Below are 26,391 nucleotides of genomic sequence, written 5' to 3'. Positions count from 1 at the left end.
AAAGGCTTATTATTGTGCCACCTAGCTGCACGCATGTGTATTGACACCTTGGCAAAGTGAAATGGCAGGACTTCTGCCAAGTTACCAGGTTTGATGCCTTTCACCCTTGCAGTTTGTCCTGGGCAGACTTTTTTAGCTACGCAGAACATTAAGGCGAAATATAAGAAGAATAAAACTCGGAAGAAAAACAATAGGGATCCTGCAACTTCGTTTGCATGGACCCCTAATAAGGTTTCCACCAAGAAACAGCCAGACCTCTTATTATTAAAAGACTTAAGATTGAGTTCTATTGCTTTACATTGTAGCCCTGTGCCACATAGAACAGGGCCCAAAAAACTCTTAATAAACTGTACTTTCGCAAGATTAAATCCCATATTGCTCAACGAAGCTTGGCTTGACTTACAACAGAACCTGTTAATGAATCAGCATCCCAAAATGTTTATTTCATTGATGCTTCCAGAGCTGATGAGAAAGGGGGCAGAGAACTGCAGCTACCACTCCATTCTATTTATTTGCATCATTTGGCTCTCCTTATGTTTAACTCCTGCTATTAACCGCAGTATTCTGTGTTCTTAAATCTTAAATTTTTACTGTACCTACATCTACTGCACTTTATTTCTCGCATCTTAATATTTTATATTTTTATGTTTGATTTTTACTGGTTGTTTGTTATTGTTGTTTGTCCGTTTTGATCACCATGACGTGTGACCTGACGTGGCCAGGTCACCCTTGTGAAAGAGGTCTTGACCTCAATGGGTTTTTTTTAATCTGGTTAAATAAATATATTATATAATAATAAAAAAAATCATATATCTACTAGCAGTTTCTTTGATGAATTTCCTGAATTCACGGACAGTAGTTCCATGAAATATGAATTTTTATATCAGGAGATTTCAACATTCATACCAACAGCCCCAACAGTGACAGTGTCATAAAAGTGAACTTTCTTGACACCTTTGGAATGACACAACGGGTATCCAGACCAACACACAAGTTGGCCTTTATTTATTTATCACAGGCGCCTTAAATCATGATTTGTTATAACTACAGCTATCATTTCACTTCAAGTTATCCCTTAAATGTATATTTCAAAAACTGATAAATGAGAATATCAGTATATTGTGTATAGACATCTCCCGGTTACCCTCTTACATCAGCTTGTTAACAATGTTTTAGTTCATTTCTGTTCTAAATGTTAATGTTATTGCACCAACTAGCAAACCAACAGCCCCACTGAGAGACTTTAGTACTGAAATGCTCAGTGATTTACCAACAGTCTTTCACAGAGTGGTGAACCCCCTCCTCATCTTTACTGCTATAAGACTTGGCCTCTTTATGCTGCTCTTTTTATACCCAATCATGTTGCTTAACCTAGTCAGTTGTGAGTTATTTTTGTTATTTATTTGTGTGTTCATTTTATTACAACTCTTTCCTGCACCAAATTTGTTGAAACCTCTTGCTGGCATCAAATTTATTAGTATATAATAAACCAATCATGCAACTAATCAGCCAATCAATCAAATGCAATTTTCTGTTTGTTTACACTGTTTCTTTAGTAGATATATTACACCTTACAATTATTTTCAGAATTTAGGTTATTTCAGCTCGAACACTAAATACATACAGAACCTTTGAAGCCCATCATATGGGCTATAGATATCAGCTTAGTTTACAAGCGGACATCGAGCCTATCCCAGCTGTCATCGGGCGAGAGGTGGGGTACACCCCGGACAGGTCGCCAGTCTATCACAGAGAGACAGATAACCATACACACTCACATGCACACCTACAGAGAGAACCCACGCAGGCACAGGGAGAACATGCAAACTCCACACAGAATGGATTAGAACCTGGAAACTTCTTGCTGTGGGGCATCAGCCCTGACCACTACGCCACTGTGCCAGCCAGTTTTTGGAAATTACATGTTTAAAATGAAAAGAATTAATTACTTATTTCAAAGAAAATAAAGAAGAATTATAACCAAAACCAGCAGGATACACCCAAACTTTTCTGGGAGAAAGTTGCCAGTGAATTCCCAAGAGTCTTTCCTATGAAATGACATGAGGATCTTATGGACTTTACCTTCCCTTCAGTTAAGTTATCTTGCCAACTCTCCAGGCTTCTTACACTCCTGCCTCCTTGCGCAACACCCTCAAACACCAACATATCTACATTTGCACCCACATACACTGAACTAAACTGTATTGAACTGTAGTGCCTCAAACTGAAATGGACATTCAAACATCTCAAATTCGGGTTGTCCACCAACCAGAGGGTTAGCGGTTCAATCCCTGGGATGTGCCACATGCCAAAGTGTCCCCGAGCAAGGCACCGAACCCCCAGTTGCTCCCAGTGCGTGGCACTGGTGTGTGAATGTGTGAGTGCTTGTGTGAGCGAATGGGTAGATGTGCCTGTGACTGTAAAGCGCTTTGAGTACCAATAGGTAGAAAAGCGCTATATAAAAGCAAGGCCATTTACATTTTGGATTTTGTTTCAAAAGTGAAAGAGTAAAAGTTTGATTTATTTTCTTTTTATTGTAATTGGTTGTTTTTTTTTTATCTTATTTTGAATTTATGGGAATTTCTGTTTGATTTATGATCTTTTGGGAAAATGTGTTTAGTTTTGATGACATGGCATATTAATCTGATCTTATGTATGTTGAGTTATAATATCGTTTAAATACAGCTAATTTAATTTCCTGAACTAAATTGAAACTGGTGGTGTTTTCTTTTGTATGTCTTTTGTAGCAAAGGTATTGAGTTAATCAGGTTAACTTCATTAATTAAGAAGAAGTTTGAAATTGACGGTTGAAAAAATTATTTACTCGCCTGTCTGGCACCCAAATAGCACCTGGCCTATGCTACAAGATAAGGTATAAATAACAAAACTGTACCTGTCCACTAGCAAGAAACACCATCACATCTCCTTCCTCTCCTCTCCGATGAAGATCCAACACCATATGACAGGCAGCAGCCACAGAGTCTTTGGCTGATGTAAGCTCCCTGTATAGTGTCTCTACACTGCTGTTCCCAGCCTTCCTGTCCTTGTCGCCCCTCTCTTCCTTGTCTCTGGTAGGAGGCTGACTGGTCAGGTTGTCTAGTGTGAGGTGTGGGACAGAGGGTCCCAGGAAGCTGGAGAGGCGAGGTGCCAGCGTAGGGTGAGTGAGGAGAACTACCCGGAAGTTATCTGGCCTCTGGTGGCAGACGTCACACAGCAGGCCCAACAGCACGTCAGTGGGTACGGTACGCTCCTGGAGCTCATCCAAGACTACGATGGAATACTGATGCAACAGAGGGTCTGACATCATTTCCTCTAGCAAGAGAGTGTCACTAACAAACCTGGGGACCGGGCAACAAAAACATAAATGAAGAATAAACAGGTAGCATTTAAACAGTTTAAAATTTAGAAGCACCACATGAAAACATGTGCTTAAAATGGTTGAAAACTAAAAGCTTTATGGTTGTACACTATTAAATTCGTCATCATAAAGTGTAAGACATAACATATGGATTAAGTTTTAGTGACTTTACCACTTTTCCAGCTTTACATGCCCCCTATGACATAGAAGCACAGGAAATAGAGAACAAATGCCAAGGAAGATAAAGTCACAATATCCTACAAAACTGGTATGATCTATTGTTCTTTATACAGTTCTCAAATTAAGCAATGAGTGACCAATATCTAAGACTTGGATGTCGTTATCTTCAAAGGAGTGTCCTGGTCCTTCAGGTGGACTGCTGAATCATTTCCTGATGAGCTGGCTCTCCTGTGTTGGCACATGCGTTTGTGGATGAGTTGTTTGGTTTCCCCAGTGTACAAGTCTGCACGTTCCTCTCTGCACTGAACAGCATACACTACATTACTTTGTTTCTGCCTGGGTGTTTTGTCTTTGGGGTGGACCAGTTTTTGCCTAAGTGTATTACTAGGTTTGAAATAAACTGGAATGTGGCATTTCCTGAAAATTCTCCCTTGTTTCTTCGGTACACCAGCCACGTAGGGGATGACGGAAAGAGTTCAGGGCTTTGGTCTCGACCTCCTCCATGTAGAGATTGGGGTGAGGTTGGTTGTGCCAGCCAAGGTGTCATCCTTTCACAGTCTTTCCCGCACTACATTCTATAGTGGGGATACATGTAAAGAGGAAGGTTACATCATAGGATACAATGGATTCTTCTGGACCCGGTGTAATGTTCCTGACTTTGTTGACGAAATCCCTGGAGTTTTAAATGTAGTGAGGAGTGGTACTCACCAACAGAGACAGGATGGTTGCCAGATGCTTAGCGATGTTCCACCTCCTCTTTTTAAAAGAGGTTTCATCCACCTTAGCACCATATTTGCTCAATATAATAAAGGGTAGTTTAGCAAACGGGATTGTACCTGCAAGTTTTAAACATGCTGTAGTGACACCACTGATTAAAAAGCCTGGTTTAGACTCATCAGTACTTTCAAATTTTAACCTCCAAACTCCCTTTCCTCTCTAAGATTCTGGAGAAAATAGTTTACTGCCAGCTGAAGTCTTTCTTAGATGAACACGACCTTCTTGAGATGTTCCAGTCTGGGTTTAAAACCCATCACAGTACTGAGTCAGCACTATTGAGAGTTTTTAATGATGTTCTTTTATCCGCAGACTCTGGTCACTGTGTTGTTTTGGTTCTGTTGGACCTAATAGCTGCCTATGATACAGTGGACCATCAGATCCTCCTGTCTCGCCTGGAAAACTGGGTGGGCATTCGCGGTCATGCCCTAGATTGATTTAGGTCCTACCTAACTGAAAGACGTTTTCGTGTCCATATAGGAGCCGCTGAATACAATGTAGCGCCTCTCAGATTGGGAGTGCCCCAAGGCTCTATACTTGGTCCGTTTCTGTTTTCCCTCTACTTGGATCCTCTTGAATCAATTCTCCAGAAACATGGCATTGCATTCCATTTTCACGCTGACGACAGCCAAAGCACTCAAATCAAATCAAGTGCTAGATTGCTTAGAAGAAGTCAAGGCGTGGCTGGCCATAAATTTCTTACATTTAAACGATAACAAGAGTGATGCTGGTCATGCTGTTTGGGCCTAGTGATGCCTCCAAGGTCCATGCTGATCTGGGGCCTTTAAATCAGCATTTAACACAGACAGCAACTAACCTTGGTGTACAACTTGACAGTGATCTGAAATTGGATGCACAGGTTATATCAGTAGTTAAGTCCAGTTTCTTCCAACTGAGACAACTGGCCAAAGTAAAACCATTTCTTTCTCTGCATCACTTCGAGATTTTAATCCATGCTTTTATCACAACTCGTTTATACTATTGCAATGTACTTTATGTTGGGCTTAGCCACACATCACTGTCTCGACTACAGCTGATTCAAAACGCTGCTGCTCAACTTTTAACTGGTGCCAAAAAACAAGATCACATACCCACTAATAACACAATATAAATTAAAATTATTTTATTTGTATTTGTATTTAAATGTGTTAGCCTCGTTCCACAGTATCTGTCCGAACTGCTCCAGCCTTGCGCTCCCTCGCGCTTGCGCAGGTTGGCAGATCAATCATCTTTGGTTGTCCCAAACACAAAAAGGATAATGAGAGGTGAATGCGCCTTTGCAGTTGCGGCCCCCAAACTGTGGAACAACCTGCCTTTGCACATCAAGCAGGCCGACTGTCTTCTTCATTTTAAATCCTCTCTTAAAACACATTTCTTCTCCTTGGTTTTTAACTCAGCATGAGATGTTGGTTCCTATTGTTTATATTGTTTGATTGGTTTTATGATTTTAATCTTGTTTCAAATTTTTCTACGTGTTTTATATATTCTCATGTCTGTGTACAGCACTTTGGCCAACTGTTGTTTACAAACAAAGACTGATTGATTGACTGATAAGTGACTGAGTTTATGCTGCTGAAAATTGGTCTGAGAGGGTCTCCTTCCGTGTGTATTTTGGGTAATCCATAAATATACAGGGTGGCTTCCCCCGGGTATAACCAGTGGTAAAGGAGTCTGTCGACTGCCTTCTCCTTTTCCAACTGCTGTAGGGAGTTTGATATTTTTGTAGGTGGTTGGGTCTCGTTTCAGTGTCTCGTATGTATCCTTGTCGCTGAGAAGGTTGTTTAGTTTGGTGTGGTAATGCGCTGTGTTCAACACCACTGTGCATCTTCCCTTGTCGGCTGGCAGGATGGAGATGTCATGGTCTATTTGCAGTGACCCTAGAGCCTTCCTTTCCTGGGTGGTGATATTGGAAGGTGGCATTTTTGCACTAGGGAGGGCTGCTGTTACTTTCAGCCTAAGTTGTTCGGTTTCTGTGGCGGTGATGAGGTTTACTACTGGAATTTGCTCTGGTGTTATAGCAAAGTTCTGTCCTCTGGCTAAGACATCTTTCTCTGGCTGAGTGAGCTCTCTGTTCAACTGGCACTGGACTCACTTCTCCTGGGAGTCTAGCTGTGTGGTGCAGTCATCCTTTCTCCTCTATGCTATTTCCTTTCTCCCCTATGTTATTTCCTTCCTTACCTTTTTTGTGTTGTGAGGTTTGGGCCCTTTCCACAAATTTGGAAACTTCCTCCAGAATGTCCTGAGGTGGCTGTGATGTCTGTTTATTGGTTTCAGATTTGAGAGAGTCAATGGTGAAATGAACTTGCGTCACTCACTCGTTGAGCAGCTGGGTTTGAGCTTTCTGGAAAATCTGCTCTGCTTTGTGGCCCTTCACTGTGGAGCCTAAGTGTAGGCTGGTGGAAATAATCTTGTGTTGCCTGCATCTCGGGTTGAAATGTAGGTGGTTTCTGTAGTCTGCAAGTTTCCTCAAGGTCCACTCATATTCACTACACTGCATTACAAATGATTCAAAACAATGTATATTGGACTTAACATCCACACGAATGCCAGGTCCAAAAGTTTCCCAGCAAGATGGTCAGTGTTATTTACTTCTCTTGTCAATGGTCATAATGTTATGCCTGATCAGTGTACAATATAAAATAGCCGTTTTCCATGCATTCTAACCTGAGCAAAGTGTCTGGTGTACAGCTGTCATCGTGAGACACCCTGTAGCCCACCTCCAGACCCAGGCTGAGATCCATCTCATCAGCCACGCGAAGAGCCAAACTCACCGCTGCAACTGAATAAGGTTGAGAACAGCACACAAGTCCCTGGGAAAACTCATAAGACAAAGCATACTCCACGCACCACTGTGGCACCTGCAGGGAATACATCAAGAAAAGAAAAACTGAGGAGGAGGTAGAAATATAATACTGTGGACATGATTAAATTACACACAGACATTTTATGAGTCACAGAACACAGGTCTGCTAATAAGAACCAAATGGAGTAGAAGCATTTCTCCATGGCTCCTCTCCATTCTTGTAATAATTTGGTAATTCATTCAACATTAAGTTTTTTATTTCAAAAGTCTATATACCGAAATGACAAATGCCCAAATGACAAAACTAGCTGAAAGCAGAAACTTTTGGAGCTGGGTGCACAGACTGACGTACAGTCTACAAATATCCTCTTTACAATTCAATATGTGTGCTAGAAAATTGCCCTTCTCCAACGAATTGGAATTGGAGTTGATACGTTGTTAACATAAAAGCAATGACTAGTGTAGCTTGAACTGCTGGATATTCCATTTATTTTCTTCACCAGCTCTTTTCTAACTTGTAAGCCTGCCTTTAGAACCAGTTCTATTATTGAATATTTTGATAAAAAATGTGATTACAGCCCTGTGTGTGAATAACAAATTAAATGAGGCTTTGTCACTACAACGGACCATTACATAACTACGTCTATGTTTATTTGCAGTATTTCTTACTGAGACACACTTTCTGCATCCTAACAAATGCATTCACGAGCTTGCATTCTTTTTAGGTTTCTTGGTGCATTAGTGCCATCAATCAGTGCAAATAGATACGTGTCAGGAAATCGCACTAAGCTACAGACAAATCAGGAACCTTTACACAAAAACATTTTGCATAGTGATAGCTCTACGCTGCCACTGCTTTTCAAAAAAACTCCATGGTGCATTTAATCCCACAGACAAAATCATTACGGCATATATAGTGGCCCATTAAAAGATATTTACTGTAAGAACAGGAACAGTGAGCAATGCAGGCTGAAGCCTCAACCAAAAGAGTAATATAGTGACTGGTAGCAATCTGCTAAGAGCAATCTAAAGAGGAAACAAACAAAAAAAAAAAAAGCTTCAGGAATAAAGTTAAATTATGCAAAATATGAATGCAAATAAATATACTGCCTGGCCAAAAAAAAGTCCCCACCTGGATTTAAGCAAATAGGTACGAGCCTCCTATTGGATAATTACTGCATGGGTGATAGTCTTTTTAGATGGCAACAAGTTATTTAGCCCCAACTGATCAAATGAGCAACCTCTCATTTCTTAAACAACCATGTCAAAAGACACATCTTGTGGTGGTGGAAAAGATGTTAGTCTGTTTGAAAAGACTCAAATCATTGGCATGCATCAAGCAGAAAAAACATCTAAGGAGATTGCAGAAAGTACTAAAATTGGGTTAAGAACTGTCTAACACATTATTAAAAACTGGAAGAATAGTGAACCATCATGTTCGAGGAAGAAATGTGGCCGAAAAAAAAATCCTGATTGATCGTGAGAAAAACAACAGCAGAACTCAGGGCTATGTTTAATGGTGAAAGTAAGAGCATTTCCACACATACAATGCGAAGGGAACTCATGGGATTGGGACAGAACAGCTGTGTAGCCTTAAGAAAACCACTAATCAGTGAAGCTAAGCATAAAGGGAGCATAATGATTGGACTCTGGAGCAATGGAAGAAGGTCATGTGGTCTGATGAGTCCAGATTTACCCTGTTCCAGAGTGATGGGTGCATCAGGGTAAGAAGAGAGGCAGATGAAGTGATGCACCCATCATGCCTAGTGCCTACTGTACAAGCCTGTGGGAGCATTGCTATGATCTGGGGTTGGTCAGGTCTAGGTTCAGCAACATTATGCGCCCAAAGAATGAGGTCAGCTGACTACCTGAAATATACTGAGTGACCAGGTTATTCCATGAATGGAGCTTTTCTTCCCTGATGCCAGGAATGCTGGGATTCATCAGGTTCAAATTGTGAAAGAGTGGTTCTGGGAGCATGAGACATCATTTTTACACATGGATTGGCCACCACAGAGTCCAGACCTTAACCTCATTGAGAATCTTCGGGATGTGCTGGAGAAGGTTTTACTCAGTGGTCAGACTCTCCCATCATCAATACAAGATCTTGGTGAAAAAATAATGCAACACTGGATGAAAATAAATCTTGTCACATTGCAGAAGCTTATCAAAACAATGCCACAGCAAACGCATGCTGTAATCAAAGCTAAAGGCAGTTCAACGAAATATTAGACCTTGTGTGCAACCTTTTTTTTTTTTTTTGGTGGCGCCTTTTTTTGTGCCAGGCAGTATATATTCTCCACAGTTTCTGAATTACATTTTGATCAGTTATTACTCTCATTCAAAGGACAGCAAAAATGGTCAACATTCAATAGCCAGCAGTTACAAGTGTAAAGGGCAAACTGAAAGTGGATTGATAACACCTATAATGGGCATGTGAGTCACCATAACAATAAAGGTGCAAAAGGTTAAAAAACAAAGACGCAGAAAGTTTCTCCCATTTTAAACACACTGGGGAGTAGCTTTAATTATACTGATTAAAAACAAATGAAGGTGCTGGAAAGGGAAACATTTCTTGATGGAAAAACGGGTTCAGGTTACAACCGAGCTGTATACATTTATAGGAGGTTTAATGCTGTCATTCATTAACCTGAGGAGCAGGTATAATGATAACTAGGTCATCCCAGGGAAAAATCTGACACAGAGGGAGACGGGTGCAAAGCTTAGCAACTGTTAATATGAAGGCAGCTTGAACTGTATTAACAATAGTTTACTATTTCATCACAATTTTCCAAATAAACATTTAGAAAGCATAGTTTGGGTGCTCTTGTTTCTTTAGAAGGAAGGGTCCCTGCAAATCTATAGGAAAGGATTTGGATAAGGTTTATGTTATGATGAAACTCTCGACTCAACTCTTGCCAGGAGTCCACAAAATGGATCTTTGCATACAGAACTATGTAAAGATCCTGTTTGTGGGCTTTGCATTCAAGGCCATCCTTATAAAAGCCTTCTCAAACTCATTCTGCTCTCTGTACTATCCCCCACCTGCCAGCAGATCACAAACTTTCTGGCAGACCAGTGGCAGCAGGTGAGGCCCCACAATGATGAGACCCCTCTGTTAAAATTCAGAAGTATACAGACGACACAATGGTATCATCAGAAAGGCCCAGGAGAGGATATACTTCCTACCCCAGCTCAAGAAGCTCAATTTGCCTCAGGAGCTGCTGACCCACTTCCCAGTCCCAAAAGGACAGGAACAAACTGACTGTACTCTTGACTATCGGGACCAAATTACTGGCGCCAGCCTTCCCTCCTTCCTCTTTCTAAAATTAAAAATCAAAAGTTGAAAAAAAAAAAAAGAGCATTTAATTGTGGTTTACATTCCAAATAACGTGGAACTTTTGTAGGGATGCACCGAATATTCGGCCACTGAAAATTTTCCGTCTGAAAATGGCCCAAAAGTGCATTTTTGGTTTTACAGGATGTTGTTATGATGCAAGCAAAAACCACAGCCAGCACGGGCATGTCTGCCGTGTGGACATATTTAAATATATATAATGTGTTATGTAAATATTATATAAAGACCCACTGATAGCGATTTGCAAAACGTGGTATCTGCATCTGGCATCTGCAAAGAATTTCTTCATGTCGGGTTTAATTTATCACCTGAAATCCAAACGTCCAAGCAAGAAAGTTTCCCGGTGATGGTGCCAAGGCAGGGGTGCACAATACGTCAATCGCGATCGACCGGTAGATCACGAAGGCAGTGCGGGTAGATCACGTGCCATTGCAAAAAAAATGTTTTAAATGTTAGTCTGATCATTTACAGTTGAAACCAGAAGTTTACATACACTGTGTTAAAAGACACATAAACCTTTTTTCCTCACTATCTGAAGTTAAATCAGACTAAACCTCTCCTGTTTTAGGTCAGTTAGGATTACCAAAATTATTTCTATTTGCTAAATGCCACAATAATGAGAGAGTGAGTTTGTCAGAGAATTTTTTATTACTTTCTTCAAAGTCAGAAGTTTACATACATTTCCTTAGTATTTGGTAGCATTGCCTTTAAACTGTATGACTTGGGTCAAACGTTTTGGGTGTCCTTCAACAAGCTTCTCGCAATAGTCTGCTGGAATTTTGCTCCATTCCTCCTGACAGAACTAGCTGAGTCAGGGTTGTAGGCCACCTCACTCGCACACGGCTTTTCAGATCTGCCCACAAATTTTCTATGGGATTGAGGTCGGGGCTTTGTGATGGCCACTCCAAAACATTGATTTTGTTGTCCTTAAGACACTTTGTAACTACTTTGGCAGTATGCTTAGGGTCGTTGTCCATTTGGAAGACCCATTTGTGCTCAAGCTTTAACTTCCTGGCTGATGTCTTGAAATGTTGCTTCAATTTCCACATAACGTTCTTTCCTCATGATGCTGTTTATTTTATGAAGTGCACCAGTTCCTCCTGCAGCAAAACAGCCCCACAACATGATGCTACCACCCCCATACTTCACAGTTGGGATGGTGTTCTCAGGCTTACAAGCTTCCCCCTTTTTCCTCCAAATGTAACGATGGTCATTATGGCCAAACAGTTCCACTTTAGTTTCATCAGATCACAGGACATGTCTCCAAAAATTAAGGTCTTTTCCCTGTGTGCATTTGCAAACTGTAATCTGGCTTTTTTATGTTTCTTTTGGAGTAAGGGCTTCTTCCTCGCTGAGTGGCCTTTCAGCCCATGTCGGTACAGGACTCGTTTCACTGTGGATAATAACACACTCTCACCAGCTTCAGCAATCATCTTGACAAGGTCTTTAGCTTTTGTTTTGGGGTTGATTTGCATGTTTTGGACCAAAACACGTTCATCTCTGGGACATAGAACCCGTCTCCTTCCTGAGCAGTATGATGGCTGGATGTTCCCATGGTGTCTATACTTACGTATAATTGTTTGAACAGATGAACGTGGCACCTTCAAGCATCTGGAAATTGTACCCAAGGATTTACCAGTCTTGTGGAGCACCACAGTTCTCTTCCTGATATCTTGGCTGATTTCTTTAGATTTTCCCATGATGTCAAACAAGGAAGCAGTGTGTTTGAGGTGTAGTGTTAAAATACATCCACAGGTGTGCCTCCAATTAACTCAAATGTTGCCTGTTAACCTATCAGAAGCTTCCAAAGCCATGACATCGTAATCAGGGCTTTCCTTCATTGTTTAAAGACATAGTAATCTTAATGTATGTAAACTTTGACTTTGAAGAAATTCTCTACCTCATTATTGCGGCATTTAGCAAACAGAAATTATTTTAGAAGGGATGCACGATAACTTTTTTAAAAAATCGATACAGATAACCAATAACTTTCCGCTTCCAAAGGCCGATACCGATACCGATAACCGATAACATAACTAAAGATTTTTTTTGAAACCCTCACCAATGGGTACAATGTTTCAAATAACTTTTCATGTTCAAGGTATTAAAGCTGGTGCTGATTTTTCCACCTCGTGGCACTTTCTTTAAACATTTATTACAAACAGCCAGAGAAGTGTCATCCTCGGAGACTTTGAAAAAGTCCCACACCACTGCCGCCGCCGCCATGTTGTTTGTTTACAAACGTATGCACGTTGTGCTGCATTCGAGGGGTGACGGAAGTTCCCTGTTCCCGGTTTGAGAGTCGTTTTTCCCATAGACATATTTACGTAGATGCCTCAGTGAGCACTGGACCGTACGTCAGCGTCGCGGCCATATTGGATCTGTCCCACGAACCAATACGAGTTAATGGAATGAACTTTATTAAGCGTCTTCTACAAAGTACTATAAGCATTTACACACAAATGTATATATTCAGGAAACTGATAGGAACCAAAAACAACGTCTGATTACATTCTGAGTAGTTAATGTTACAGACGTTGTTTTTGGTTCCTACGTGTTCCCTGAATATATACGTTTATGTGTGACTATGTAAATGAGAGGCATTAACTTACAGCACTGTAGAAGACGCTTGATAAAGTTCACTCCATTCACTCGTACTGGTTCGCGGGACAGAGCTGCCTCCTCCAATATGGCGGCGATGCTGAGGTATCGCAACAACGGGCCAACCCGCTCAATGAGGCGTCTATGTATATGTCTATGGTTTTTCCGACCTTTTATGATTCTGTGGTTTATGTGTAACATCCTGGGTAATGGCAGATACTACCAAATAATGACCGAGTTGACGAGTTGTTTTCCGACATGATGGGAGTAGTTTAATGATTTTATTTTTCAGCCAGAATGTTGTTTTTCTGTTTATACCGATGCCACTTGAACGCAGCATTCACTTCTGCGTTTTATGTACACATGAGTGGGGTCAAGTTAAACATTTTATTTTGAATTTTATTTTATTTTATATTGTGCATTTAGTGAGGTTAGTACACAGTCATAGCCATAAATGCAATGTTACTAATAATCGTCATAATAATTTCTTTCAGCGTTTCGGCCTCGGGGTATCCATGTACGGTTTTCGGTGTCGGCCAAGAATTTTCATTTCGGTGCATCCCTAAACTTTTGTCAGTGCACAATTTCCTGGTACACCGATTACACTGATGCACACGTCAGAGCTCGGCTAACGGCTACCAAAGTGGAGGAATCGGATGAAAGCACGTTGCTAGGACTGCTGGAAGGCAAATTTTATTTAAAAAAAACAAAAACCTGATGGAAGCCTTGATGTAGAGGGTGACAGGGGAGTCAAATGAATGCCTATTAGGCTTATTAGGCTACTAATCAAGAACAAATGTATTGTGGGTTGTAATTGGTTCTCTTTTCTAAAACGAAATGCCTAAAAATCTTTGTGCACACTCACCGCATTGCAGCATCATTTTCTAATTTAATCTCCTGCTCCGTCCCGCTCCCGTTGATTATTTGCTGTATCCCGTCCCTATCACGTTACCCGCGGGAATACCGTGACCAGCAGGAGTCCCACCGAAGCACTTCAACCTTTCCAGCTAAATGCAAAGCATGTTGCAGTGAGCACAGAAACCGCCAGAGCTGTTAGCGGTAGCAGTCCCAGTCCGAGTACGGACAAGATGTGCCTTTTTTTTCAGTCGAGCGGTTAGTAACGTGGACTACCACACGGGAGGGCAGGGTTCGAATCCCGTTGGGGGCAAAATGCCAGTGAGGGCAAAACAACTGCATCCAGTGAGGATCCTTGGGCAAGATCCTTAATGTATCAGGCCTACCTCAGGAACATGAGAGTACAGACAAATGATAGAGTCACACCGGCTCGGACGTCGCCCGGGTCAACAAGGTCCGCGTCAGGTGCTAGGGAACCAGGGCAACCTGATGAGAAATGGGCTACTGGAACATGACATAGATGGACATGGGCGGAAAACACGGAACTGTTGGAATGCTACTATACGAGCAACCCTAGAGAGAAGGGATACATGCAGCGAATGTGGGACCAATGGTCACTTCAAAACCCACAATCAAGGCTAACAACGAAACAGCTGTTAGCCCAGTGTTCCAACATCCGCAATCGAAAACTCCTTTCACACCTAGAGATTGATGAGATACAACAACAATGCTATGGCAAGGGGGCGCCAGGACGACAGGTCAGCGGGGGGATGCCACCATCACCCCCACAATCAGAGATTGGGTACCAAGCCCCAGCAGATACCAGCCTCAGTGCAAGAGCTGCTGACCTGAGACCTGAGAATGAAGATCATGGCACAATTAGAAGCCTGGAACCCCCGACGAATACCGAAGCTGACTTGTAAAGTACCTTCAGAAGATCTACTAGTGGCTGTGAATGCTGCACTAACAACAATTGCTACGGGAACCATCACTGACACCAATAAGCTGATACACAGTACAGCAACAGTAATCCTAGAAATGCTTGGCTACAAGATGGGCTCAGACCATAACAGGCAGCATCCACCATGGAGAATACAGTTAGAGGCCAAGATAAGGGCAACACGGAGAGAAGTTAGCCAGCTAACAGAACTGCAGAAAGGCAACATGGTGAATAAAGGGGCACCCAGGAAGTACACCAAGCTCTCCATACCTGAAGCACTCGAAACTGCCAAACAGAGACTAACAGTGCTGGCCACCCAGTTGAAGAGATACACCAAGGAGAATAAACAAGCTGTTCTCCACTGAACCAGCCAAGGTGTATTCTCAGTGGCAGGGAGGAAATAACAGCTGGTCAGACCCACCAAGAGCTGAGGTGGAAGAATACTGGAAGGGTATATGGGAAAAAGAGGCATCACACAACCCAGATGCCCAATGGCTAGTGGACCTAAGAGCAGACCACAGCAACCTCCCAGAACGAGAACCAGTAACCATCTCAATGGCAGACATCCAAGAAAGAGTGTCAAAGATGAAGAGCTGGACAGCACCAGGCCCCGATATGATCCATGCCTACTGGCTGAAGAAGCTAACAGCACTCCATGAATGCCTAGCAGCACAGGTGAACCAGCTGCTAAGGGATGGGTCCCACCCAGAGTGGCTAACCCAGGGCAGGACAGTCCTAATCCTGAAGGACCCCCAGAAGGGGCCTATCCCATCCAGGAGCCAAGCACCAGTTACTGGTCGATAGAGCAGTCGCCCGAGAATGTAAGAGCAGACAGACCAACCTGTGCACCGCCTGGATCGACTACAAGAAAGCTTACAACTCAATGCCACACACATGGATACTGGAATGTCTGGAACTGTATAAGATCAACAGGAACCTAAGGGCCTTCATCCAGAACTCGATGGGAATGTGGAAGACAACCCTAGAGGCCAACTCAAAGCCAATTGCCCCAGTCAACATCAAATGCGGCATATACCAAGGAGATGCACTACCACCTCTGCTGTTCTGCGTAGGCCTGAATCCCCTCAGCCAGATCATCACAAAGAGTGGTTACGGGTACCAATTCTGAAGTGGAGCAACAATTAGCCACCTGCTCTACATGGATGACATCAAGCTGTACGCCAGGAATGAGCGAGAAATCAACTTACTGATCCATGCCACCAGGATCTACAGCAATGACATAGGGATGTCATTCGGAATGGACAAGTGTGGCCGCATGGTCTCAAAGAGAGGCAAGATGATCAGAACTGAAGGGGTCGACCTACCAGAGGGCAACATAGGTGATATCCAAGACAGCTACAAGTACCTTGGTATCCCACAGGCTAATGGAAACCATGAGGAGGACGCAAGGAAGTCAACCACAACCAAATACCTCCAGAGAGTGAGGCAGGTCCTGAAAAGTCAGCTAAATGGCAGGAACAAGATCCAAGCCATCAACATGTACGCAATACCAGTCATCAGATACCCCGCTGGGATCATAAGCTGGCCAAAGGAGGAGATAGAAGCCACAGACATCAAGACAAGAAAGCTCCTCACCATGCACGGAGGGTTACACCCCAAATCCAGCACCCTGAGACTATACACTAAGCGGAAAGAGGGAGGCCGAGGACGAGTGAGCATCAAGGCCACTATCCAGGATGAAACATCAAAAATCCAAGAGTACATCAGAAAGATGGCCACAAAGGACGAACTGCTAAGTGAATGTCTCAGGCAACTGAAATCCGATAAGAGTGCAGAGGAAGAGCAGCAGATCACCTGGAGGGACAAGCCCCTACACGGCATGTACCACCGCCAAATTAAAGAAGTGGCTGATATCGAGAAGACCTACCAATGGCTAGAAAAGGCTGGACTCAGAGACAGCACAGAGGCACTGATCATGGCAGCACAAGAACAGGCCTGAGGTACAAGAGCCATAGAGGCCAAGATCTACAAGAGTAGATCAGATCCAAGGTGCAGACTATGCAAAGATGCCCCTGAGACAGTCCAGCACATAGTAGCAGGGTGTAAGATGCTAGCCGGGTCAGCGTTCATGGAGAGACACAACCAAAAGTGTGGCTGGAATAGTGTACAGGAACATCTGTACCCAGTATGGAATAGAAGTACCCAAATCCCAATGGGCCGCACCACAGAAGGTGGCTGAGGACAACAGGGCCAAGGTGCTGTGGGACTTCAGCTTCCAGACTGACAAACAGGTCCTGGCTAACCAACCGGACATAGTGGTGGTAGACAAAGAGCAGAAGAAGGCGGTGGTGATAGATGTGGCGATACCAGCAGATGCCAACATCAGAAAGAAGGAACACGAGAAAGTTGAAAAGTACCAAGGGTTGAAAGAACAGCTGGAGCAGATGTGGAAGGTCAAGGCGAGCGTGATCCCTATGGTAGTAGGAGCACTCGGGCAGTGACCCCCAAACTGGGGGAGTGGCTCCAACAGATCCCAGGAACAACATCAGAAGCCTCAGTCCCGAAGAGCGCAGTCTTAGGAACCGCTAAGATACTGCGCAGAACCCTCACACTCCCAGGCCTCTGGTAGAGGACCTCAGCTTGAGGATGACACAGATACCACCCGAGGAGGGTGAGAGGGACGTTTTTTTTTTTTTTAATATATATATATATATATATAGATATATATATATATTTTTTTTTTTTTTTTTTATCGAGTCCCACCCCTAATGTAAAGGTATAATGTATACTTATTTATCCTCTATGTTGTGTATATATACACTACCAGTCAAAAGTTTGGATACACCCAAAACATCAAAACTAAGAATGAACACATATGGAATTATATAGGCTGATATTATGTAGCAAACAAAAAAGCAAAGTAAAGATAAACGACTTTAAGAACTGAAGATCAGTCAGTCTGGAAAATTGCAAAAACTTTGAATGTGTCCCCAAGTGCAGTTGCAAAAACCATCAAGGGCCACGACAAAACTGGCTCACATGAGGACCGCCCCAGGAAAAAAAGACCAAGAGTCACCACTGCTGCTGAGGATAAGTTCATCCGAGTCACCAGCCTCAGAAATTGCAAGTTAACAGTACCTCAGATTAAAGCCCAGATCAATGCCACATAGAGTTCTATTAGCAGACACATCTCTACATCAACTGTTCAAAGAGACTGCGCCAATCAGGCCTCTATGGTCTAATAGCTGCTAGAAAACCACTACTAAGTGGTTACTACTAGAGCCCTGCGCGGGACTGTTTTCTTCATCTCGCTCCCGCAACATGTGTGTTACACTCCCGCCCGCTCCCGCAATATGTATGTCCACTCCAGCCCGCACCCGCAAAACTCTGAGAATTTATTCCCGCACGATAATAGAGATGCATTGATTTTGTGTCTTCTCCCGTCCCGCAGGAAAAAAAAACGTATTTGTATTGCTATTATTAAAGAGATTCATGGGGTTGTTTGTTTCGTTTCCCTGGCCTGCATGTATTCTGACGCACTGGTCAGGAAGATGAATAGTAGCCTGGGCTATCGGGGACATCTAAAACGCTTAGGCTCCCACAATGTTTTTTTTTAGCCGCCCATTCCCGCCCGCAGCAAAGTAAAAACCGCCCGCTCCCGCGAGATTTGCGTTGGGTCCCAATCCCAATGCAGCCCTCTAGTTACTACTAAATCAACAAGCATAAGAGATTTGTTTGGGCCAGGACACACAAGGAATGGACATTAGACCAGTGGAAATCTCTGCTTTGGTCTGATGAGTCCTCTCTCCCTCCCTCCCTCCCTCTCCCATTTGTTCAGGTGATTCTACAAGTGATTACACCTGGGAAGGTTCGGCCTGCTGATTGGTTGGTTCGGCCCCATGTCATCCAATTACCACCACAAGGCCTACATTAAAAGGATCCATCTATAGGCTCCTTGCTCTCTACTTCCCCTGCACTTGACTCCCTGCTGCTTGCTCTCACACTCCTTGTTGCTCGCTTCTGGAAACCACATGGTCCAGTCTTTGCTCCCTGCTTGTTATCCTGCTCGACTGTTCTTGTTTTCTGTCGCCTAAGGTGTTATCGAGATGTGTGGACCCTTTTTGTATGGTTTATTTCAGTTGTGGTGGAAGGTGCGGACCAGAGTTAAAATACTGCACTAGACTGGCCTGAGGATATGTGGCCCATTATGCTACACTGTAAGCTGATAGGAAAAGCACAGGAGGTTGTTTCCTCTCTTCCTCTACAAGATAGTTTGCAGTATGACATACTTAAGGAGACCATTTTGCGTGCCTATGAGCTCGTGCCAAAGTTTGTTCTCTTTGATAAGTGGTGTTCTGCTTGTGGGGCGGCACAGTGGCGAGGTGGTTAGCACTGATGCCTCGCAGCAAGAAGGTCACCAGTTTGAATCCATGGGCCGGCTGGCCTTTCTGTGTGGAGTTTGCATGTTCTCCCTGTGTCTGTGTGGGTTCTCGCCGGGTACTCCGGCTTCCTCGGACCATCCAAAGACAGGCTCATCATGTCCAGGGTGTACCCCTGCCTCTCACCCGATGACAGCTGGGATAGGCTCCAGCAGACCCCCGCGACCCTTAACAGGAATAAGCGGGTATAGAAAATGAATGAATGAATGAATGTTCTGCTTGTGAGGTTAAGGGTTGATTTTGTTCGAAGATTTTAAGAGTGCATTACCGGAGAAGATGGTAGTGTTTCTAAATTAACAAAAGGTAGCGTCACTGTCTAAAGCAGCCATGTTGGCCGATGAGTTTGTGTTGACTCACAAGGATGTATTTGTATCTTCTTCTTCCCCATACCCAAAAGGAGTCAGTTTGATTAAGGTTATGCCGCAAATTGTCACTGAAGTGTCACAGGAGGTAGACAATGGCCCTGATCCTTGTTTCAAACCATTTATTTCAGATGGCTTTGTTTCGCTTACAGGAAGTCAAGAAAATCAGCAGCCAGTAAAGATACTGAGAGATACTGGAGTATCTCAGTCCATAATTCGGGAAGGTATTTTACCACTATCATATCAGTCAAGTGCAGTCGTTCAGGGGGTTGGGATGAGATTTGTATCTGCCCCTTTGCACAATGTTTACGTACAGTCTTCGCTTGTCAGTGGATTCTTTAAAGTAGCTGTTCTTCCTGCCCTACCAATTAAAGGTATTGACTTCATTCTGAGTAATGACCTAGCTGGGGGCAAAGTAATACCTCTACCTGAGGTATTAGACAGACCCACTTCCAATTCCGAGTCAGAGACGTTTGTAGCACTGGTAACTTAAATCACTCTGCCATAGTTGATTGTTGGCCAACATGAATCCCAACCTGAAGCACAACATGGATCACAGGAAACAGCCAATCAAACACCTCAAAGCATTGGACCTCCTCACTGTCACCTGAGCCAGTCACCTGCAGTCTTGCCAATCGCTAGACTCACTAAAACTTGATTTAAGAATGGAGGCCAACTTACTAGGACAAAATGTAAGAATTAAGGGCACACAGAGAATGCCTTGCAAACTCTCCTGTGCACATAAACCTGCATCCTGATTAGGGATGTAACGATTACCGGTATGACGATAAACCGCGGTAAAATTCCCGACAGTTAGTACTATTTCAAATTTTAATTATCGTTAAAACTGTGATTACCGCAACTGATTACCGAAAAACTCAGTGATACTGCTCATTTCCTGAAGCAAAAAATTCCGCTTAGAAAATTGCCACGTTTTGTTTTGTGTCACCATACTTACTGTGTAACTACTCATAACTGTCTCTAAATGAGGAAAACATGGAAGTGTTTGGTCGCTTCTAAATTCATCCCTGTTTGGATCCCAATGAATGAATGGTGCTAAGCTAAGTGCTACTATAGTGCTACAGAGTGTTACAGAGCAATCAAGTGCACGCACTGAGGCACATATCACCACGTCAAAGTTGAGGGAAGAACATAGTCGAATATAGGAAAACAGTGATATATTGCTTTTAACTGGACATGTAGAGATTAAAGTCGACTTGATGCGTTATGCTGACATTAATATCAACATGTCGACTATTCTTGGCATCACCCCCTACTCTACTCACCAGTTTCAGCTACGAAATTCAGCCAAGCAATGTCTTTAACACCTCTTTGTTTAGCTATTTGAGTTATGTATGCTACATGATTCACCCTATGTCATGTATGTATGACCTACTTTACCTAGTTAGTCAGATTGATTTATGAATTGCAATGACACTTGTGTTTTTTTTTCAAATCCAATAGAAATAATAATAATAATAATAATAATAATAATAATATATTCAACAGAATCATGAATTTCTTTGAGAAGTGAGATGATGTGGCTGTCAGCATTTTAACAGGTAAGAGTGATGACCCTTGTTGATGACTCTCATTGGACTCTTAGTGACCACACTATTAAAGACAGTCAAGTACCTTGTTATTAGGGTTACTAGGGTATTCATTCACTCATTCATTCATTCATCTTCTGTACCCGCTTATTCCTGTAAAGGGTCGCGGGGTGTGCTGGAGCCTATCCCAGCTGTCATCAGGCGAGAGGCGGGGTACACCCTGGACAGGTCGCCAGTCTATTGCAGGGCTACTAGGGTATTGTACTTTGCTTTACTTCTGGGCAAATCTCTTCACTCCGCTGTCATATACAGTGGCTTGCAAAAGTATTCATACCCCTTGAACTTTTCCACATTTTGTCACATTACGACCACAAACATGAATATATTTTATTGGAATTTTATGAGAAAGACTGACACAGAGTGGCACACAATTGTGAAGTACAAAGAAATTTTTACATGATTTTAATTTTTTTTTTTACAAATAAAAAACTGAAAAGTGCGGTGTGCAAAAGTATTCAGCCCCCTTTTCTCTGAGTGCAACCAATTGCCTTCAGAAGTCACCTGATGATTGCTGAATGATTGAGTGTTGACCTAATGACTAAATAGAGTTCACCTGCGTGTAATCTAATCTTAGTACAAACACAGCTGTTCTGTGACGGCCTCAGAGGTTTGTTAAGAGAACATTGGGGAGTAAACAGCATCATGAAGTCCAAGGAACACACCAGACAGGTCAGAGATAAAGTTGCAGAAAAGTTTAAAGCAGGGTTAGGCTATAAAAAAGGTTTCCCAAGCTTTGAACATCTCACGGAGCACTGTTCAATCCATCATTCGGAAATGGAAAGAGTATGGCACAACTGCAAACCTACCAAGACACAGCTGTCCACCTAAACTTACAGGCTGAACAAGGAGAGCATTGATCAGAGATGCAGCCAAGAGGCCCATGGGGACTCTGGACGAACTGCAGAGGTCTACCAGCTCAGGTGGGGGAATCTGTCCACAGGACAACTATTGGTCGTGCACTGCACAAATCTGGCCCTTACGGAAGAGTGGCAAGAAGAAAGCCATTGTTAAAAGAAAACCATAAGAAGTGCCGTTTGATGTTTGCTGGACACTATGTGGGGGACACAGCAAACACCTGGAAGAAGGTGCTCTGGTCAGATGAGCCCAAAATTGTACTTTTTGGCCTAAATGCAAAACGTTATGTGTGCCGGAAAACTAACACTGCACATCACTCTGAACACACCATCCCCCCTGTCAAACATGGTGGTGGCAGCATCATGTTCTTGGGGTGCTTCTCTTCGGCAGGGACAGGAAAGATAGTCAGAGTTGATGGGAAGATGGATGGAGCCAAATACAGAGCAATCTTGGAAGAAAACCTGTTGGAGTCTGCAAAAGACTCGAGAGTGGTGACTTGAGAGGTTCACCTTTCAGGATGACAACGACCCTAAACATAAAGCCAGGGCAACAATGGAATGGTTTAAAACAAAACATATTCATGTGTCGGAATGGCCCAGTCAAAGTCCAGACCTAAGTCCAATCGAGAATCTGTAGCAAAATCTGAAAACAGCCGTTCACAAATGCTCTCCATCTAATCTGACTGAGCTGACTGAGGTGTTTTGCAAAGAAGAATGGGCAAAATTTGCAGTCTGGATGTGCAAGGCTGGTAGAGGTATACCTCAAAAGACTTGCAGCTGTAATTGCAGCAAAAGGCGGTTCCACAAAGTATTGACTCAGGGGGGCTGAATACTTTTGCACACTGCACTTTTCAGTTTTTTATTTGTAAAAAAAATAAAAAAATAAAATCATGTATAATTTTCTTTGTACTTCACAATTGTGTGCCGCATTGTGTCACAAAATGTGGAAAAGTTCAAGGGGTATGAATACTTTTGCAAGCCACTGTAGATTAGTTAGTGCAATTTAGTGTTAGTGTTACTTATTCACTGACATTTTGTGTTTATGTTTAGCCCACAGAGGACCCGGACACATACCTGACCAGAAAACCACTGTCCACACCCCTCATTTTGGTTTCCCGACAAGAAACTGAATGCTTTCTGTGTGTGGGTACACACCAGTGTTGTTTTCGTCAACGATGACGATGACGAAATTATTTCGTTGACGCCCCTTTTTTTCATGACGATAACGAGACAGTGACGAGCTAAACATGGCTCTTTGATGACGAAAACATGACTAGACGTTTGTAAGCTTTCGTCGACGAGACGAGACGAGACTGGACGAAAATGTTAGTGTGTTTTCGTCAACGATGACGAAATTATTTCGTTGATGCCCCTTTTTTCATGACAATATGTTAGTGGGTGGTCTGTCAGACATTCAAAATGCATGACATTTCTGCTTATTGTCTGTCAAAAGCTAAAAAGTATCAGCAATGGTGTTGCATCCTATCCTTGTTTGGTTACGCCCACCACATGGCATCACGCCAGCATCTGTGCACATTCTGCACAACACGCCTGTTGTCACAGTCACACTAAATGATGGACCTTAGTGGCAGCGGCAAGTGCCTTGGTGATCAGAAATGACAAGATGATCTATGGCAGGGGTGCTCATTATGTCGATCGCAATCGGCCGGTAGATCGCGAAGGTAGTGCGGGTAGATCGCGTGCCACTGAAAACTTTTTTTAGATGTTAGTCTAAAACATTTATCTGTTGCAACTCCAAAACAAACAGCAAGACAAACGTTCATCTTTATTTATTTTTACTTTACCATTTTATCTGTGTGTAATGCATAATCCTTATAGTAGATCAGAAAGTATTTGCTGTTGGGTGGAATACTTGTCTGTCTAAAACCATTCCTTTGTTATTGTAATTATTGGTGAAAATACTTTCTTTTTTTTCTTTTAACTAAAATTGACTAAAACTAGACTAAAACCTTTTTGAGTTTTCGTCTACTAAAACTAGACTAAAACCATCACATATAGAAAGCATAAGCATTTTCGTCCAGAAGACGAAGACTAAATCTAAAATGGCTGCCAAAATCAACACTGGTACACACAGTTCCAAAGAAGTTCCCTAGGCGAAGCTATGCTGTACATGATGGCTTACTACTATGTAAAGATTGTAATTGCTGTTTTATCAGAATAAAGTTCAGTTTTGCATTCTAATCCTGTGCATTTGACTAATTTTAGATTTAATGGATGCTAGGGACAGGATAATTTCTCTAAACAAGTCTTTCTTATATAAGAATTATCTACTTATTATGAGGTTTTCAATGTACTTAAAACAAGAATCTTCATCTTGTTTTAATCCTCTCTCTGACTTAATTTGAGCAATTTTACCTCACCTTTTACCTAACCTATACTGAAAACAATAATATATTATAATTAGTCCAAAAATCTTAACAAGAATGCTCAAAACAAGTAGTCCAGGCTTATATTGAGATTTTGAGTCTTATTTTCTGGATTCCTTTTTCTTGTTTCAAGAAATCTTAACAAGTGTGATTTCTTGCTGCACTGGCAAATAATTGTGCTTGTAAAAGGAACATTTTGCTTATTATTGGCTATTTTTTCTTATTTTTAAGTCCTTTTTTGCAGTGCACTAGATGCCCAACAGGCTTTTGACCAGGTAGAGTGGAGATACATGTTCCCTGTTCTTGATAAATTTGGTTTTGGGTCAAAATTTATGAATATATTAAAAATGCTTTATACTCGTCCCCGATCTTCTGTTCTAACCAACCACGAAAGATCCCCCCACGTTCCCGTTGCACCATGGCACCAGGCAGGGCTGCTGCCTCTCTCCAATGCTTTTTGCATTGGCTCTTGAGCCGCTGGCCATAGCCAATATCTCTTACACCCTTTCTTAACCTGATGGATGGCATTGGGCGACTCTCTGGGTTTACTATAAATGGGGAGAAATCTGTTTTTATGCCTCTGTCTAACGGTCTTGACTCCAGTTTTCTCCTCAATTTGCTCTTCAGAGTTACCCATGACTACTTTTCTTATCTGGGGATTACCATCCCCAGAAATCCAAAACTTCTCTTTAAACTTAATTATATGGATCTGTTCAAGTGCATGATAGATAAATGGAAACTTCTCCCCCTTTCACTGATTGGCCGTGTCATTGTTAAAATTAGCCTGGGTGCCAGCCGAACTTAGTCCCGCCCACAACATTTTTTGGTCTGGAAGTTCGGTCTGGTGTCGCTCCGTTAAGGCGCAATTATGCTCGAACAGAAGCTGTTCGTACCAATCAGATTCTCAGGGCGGGCTTTATACGATGATGGACAGATGATCAACAGTAACGTAACCACGTCACCAAAGAGCGCTTGGGTTGAATTTGTTTACAACAAAGATGGCTGCCGCTGGAGAACTGAGATGTGTAGATTCTGCCATCGACTCTGTTCTAGAAGATATCGACAGCGCATTAATTTTAAAAGAGGAACAGATAAATGCGATCAAGGCATTTGTTAATTGGAAAGATGTTTTTGCCGTCCTTCCTACGGGATTCGGTCAAACTTTATTTAACGGACAGTCAAACAAGCTGGCTCCGATGGTCGCTAAGAAGATGGGACACAACATGCGTCGCACACTCCGTTGCTCTGATTGGTTATAGGTCTATCCAATTGAGTGCAGAGGCATTTTTTTTCCTGGTTCGGTTGAAACGCCCCATAATCACAGCCCTATGGAGCGGTACCAGACTCACATTCTGACTAGAATTGAGTATGGCTACGTCAGGCTATGTTAAAATGGTCGTGCTCCCTAAATTTACTTATCTATTTCAGAATGTGCCCATCTTCCTCACTTCTTCCTTTTTTAAGACGTTGGACTCTGTTATCATGCCCTTCGTCTGGGCCTCCAAGCCCCCCCGTATTTCAAAAGGCCCACTTACAGAAACCCACTGAGGAGGGTGGTTTAGGCCTGCCTGTCTTTCGGAATTTCTACTGGGCCTGTAACGCTAGGGCATGGGTTTTCTGGAATCAGTATACGGCGGGGGGTGCAGAGGAGGACGGGCCCGGCCCTAGATGACCTGAGATTGAACGTAGTAGTGCTCTATCACTTATTGGAGCCTCCTTGTCAGCCATTCTTTTCTCAAAACCTGATATTAAGATTAAATCGCAACACAATCATTTTTTCGTTATCTACAAATTAGGAATTTTGTCAGGCAATCTTTTTCTCGCCTAGATGCGACCCCCATACAACATGACTTTTATGATATTATGACCAAACGTCCCACCTCCAAACATTTGATATCTCGGTTTGTTA

The 26,391-nt window shown here is 42.6% G+C and overlaps 1 protein-coding gene across 1 annotated transcript in view; it reads right to left on the bottom strand.

Moving 5' to 3' along the window:
- The window catches only part of dqx1 (DEAQ box RNA-dependent ATPase 1), a 57,914-nt gene that overhangs the window by 14,148 nt on the left and 17,375 nt on the right, over nucleotides 1-26,391 (bottom strand). Inside the window, exons 3-4 of the mRNA XM_084572466.1 lie at nucleotides 6,977-7,170; nucleotides 2,894-3,338 (exon numbers count right to left, since the gene is read on the bottom strand). Coding sequence (XP_084428592.1) covers nucleotides 2,894-3,338; nucleotides 6,977-7,170 — 639 coding nt within the window. The remainder of the gene's footprint in view (nucleotides 1-2,893; nucleotides 3,339-6,976; nucleotides 7,171-26,391) is intronic.

Source organism: Chelon labrosus, assembly GCF_963514085.1.
Source record: "Chelon labrosus genome assembly, chromosome: 22".
Lineage (NCBI taxonomy): Eukaryota > Metazoa > Chordata > Actinopteri > Mugiliformes > Mugilidae > Chelon > Chelon labrosus.
This window is presented reverse-complemented; position numbering and strand designations above follow the sequence as displayed.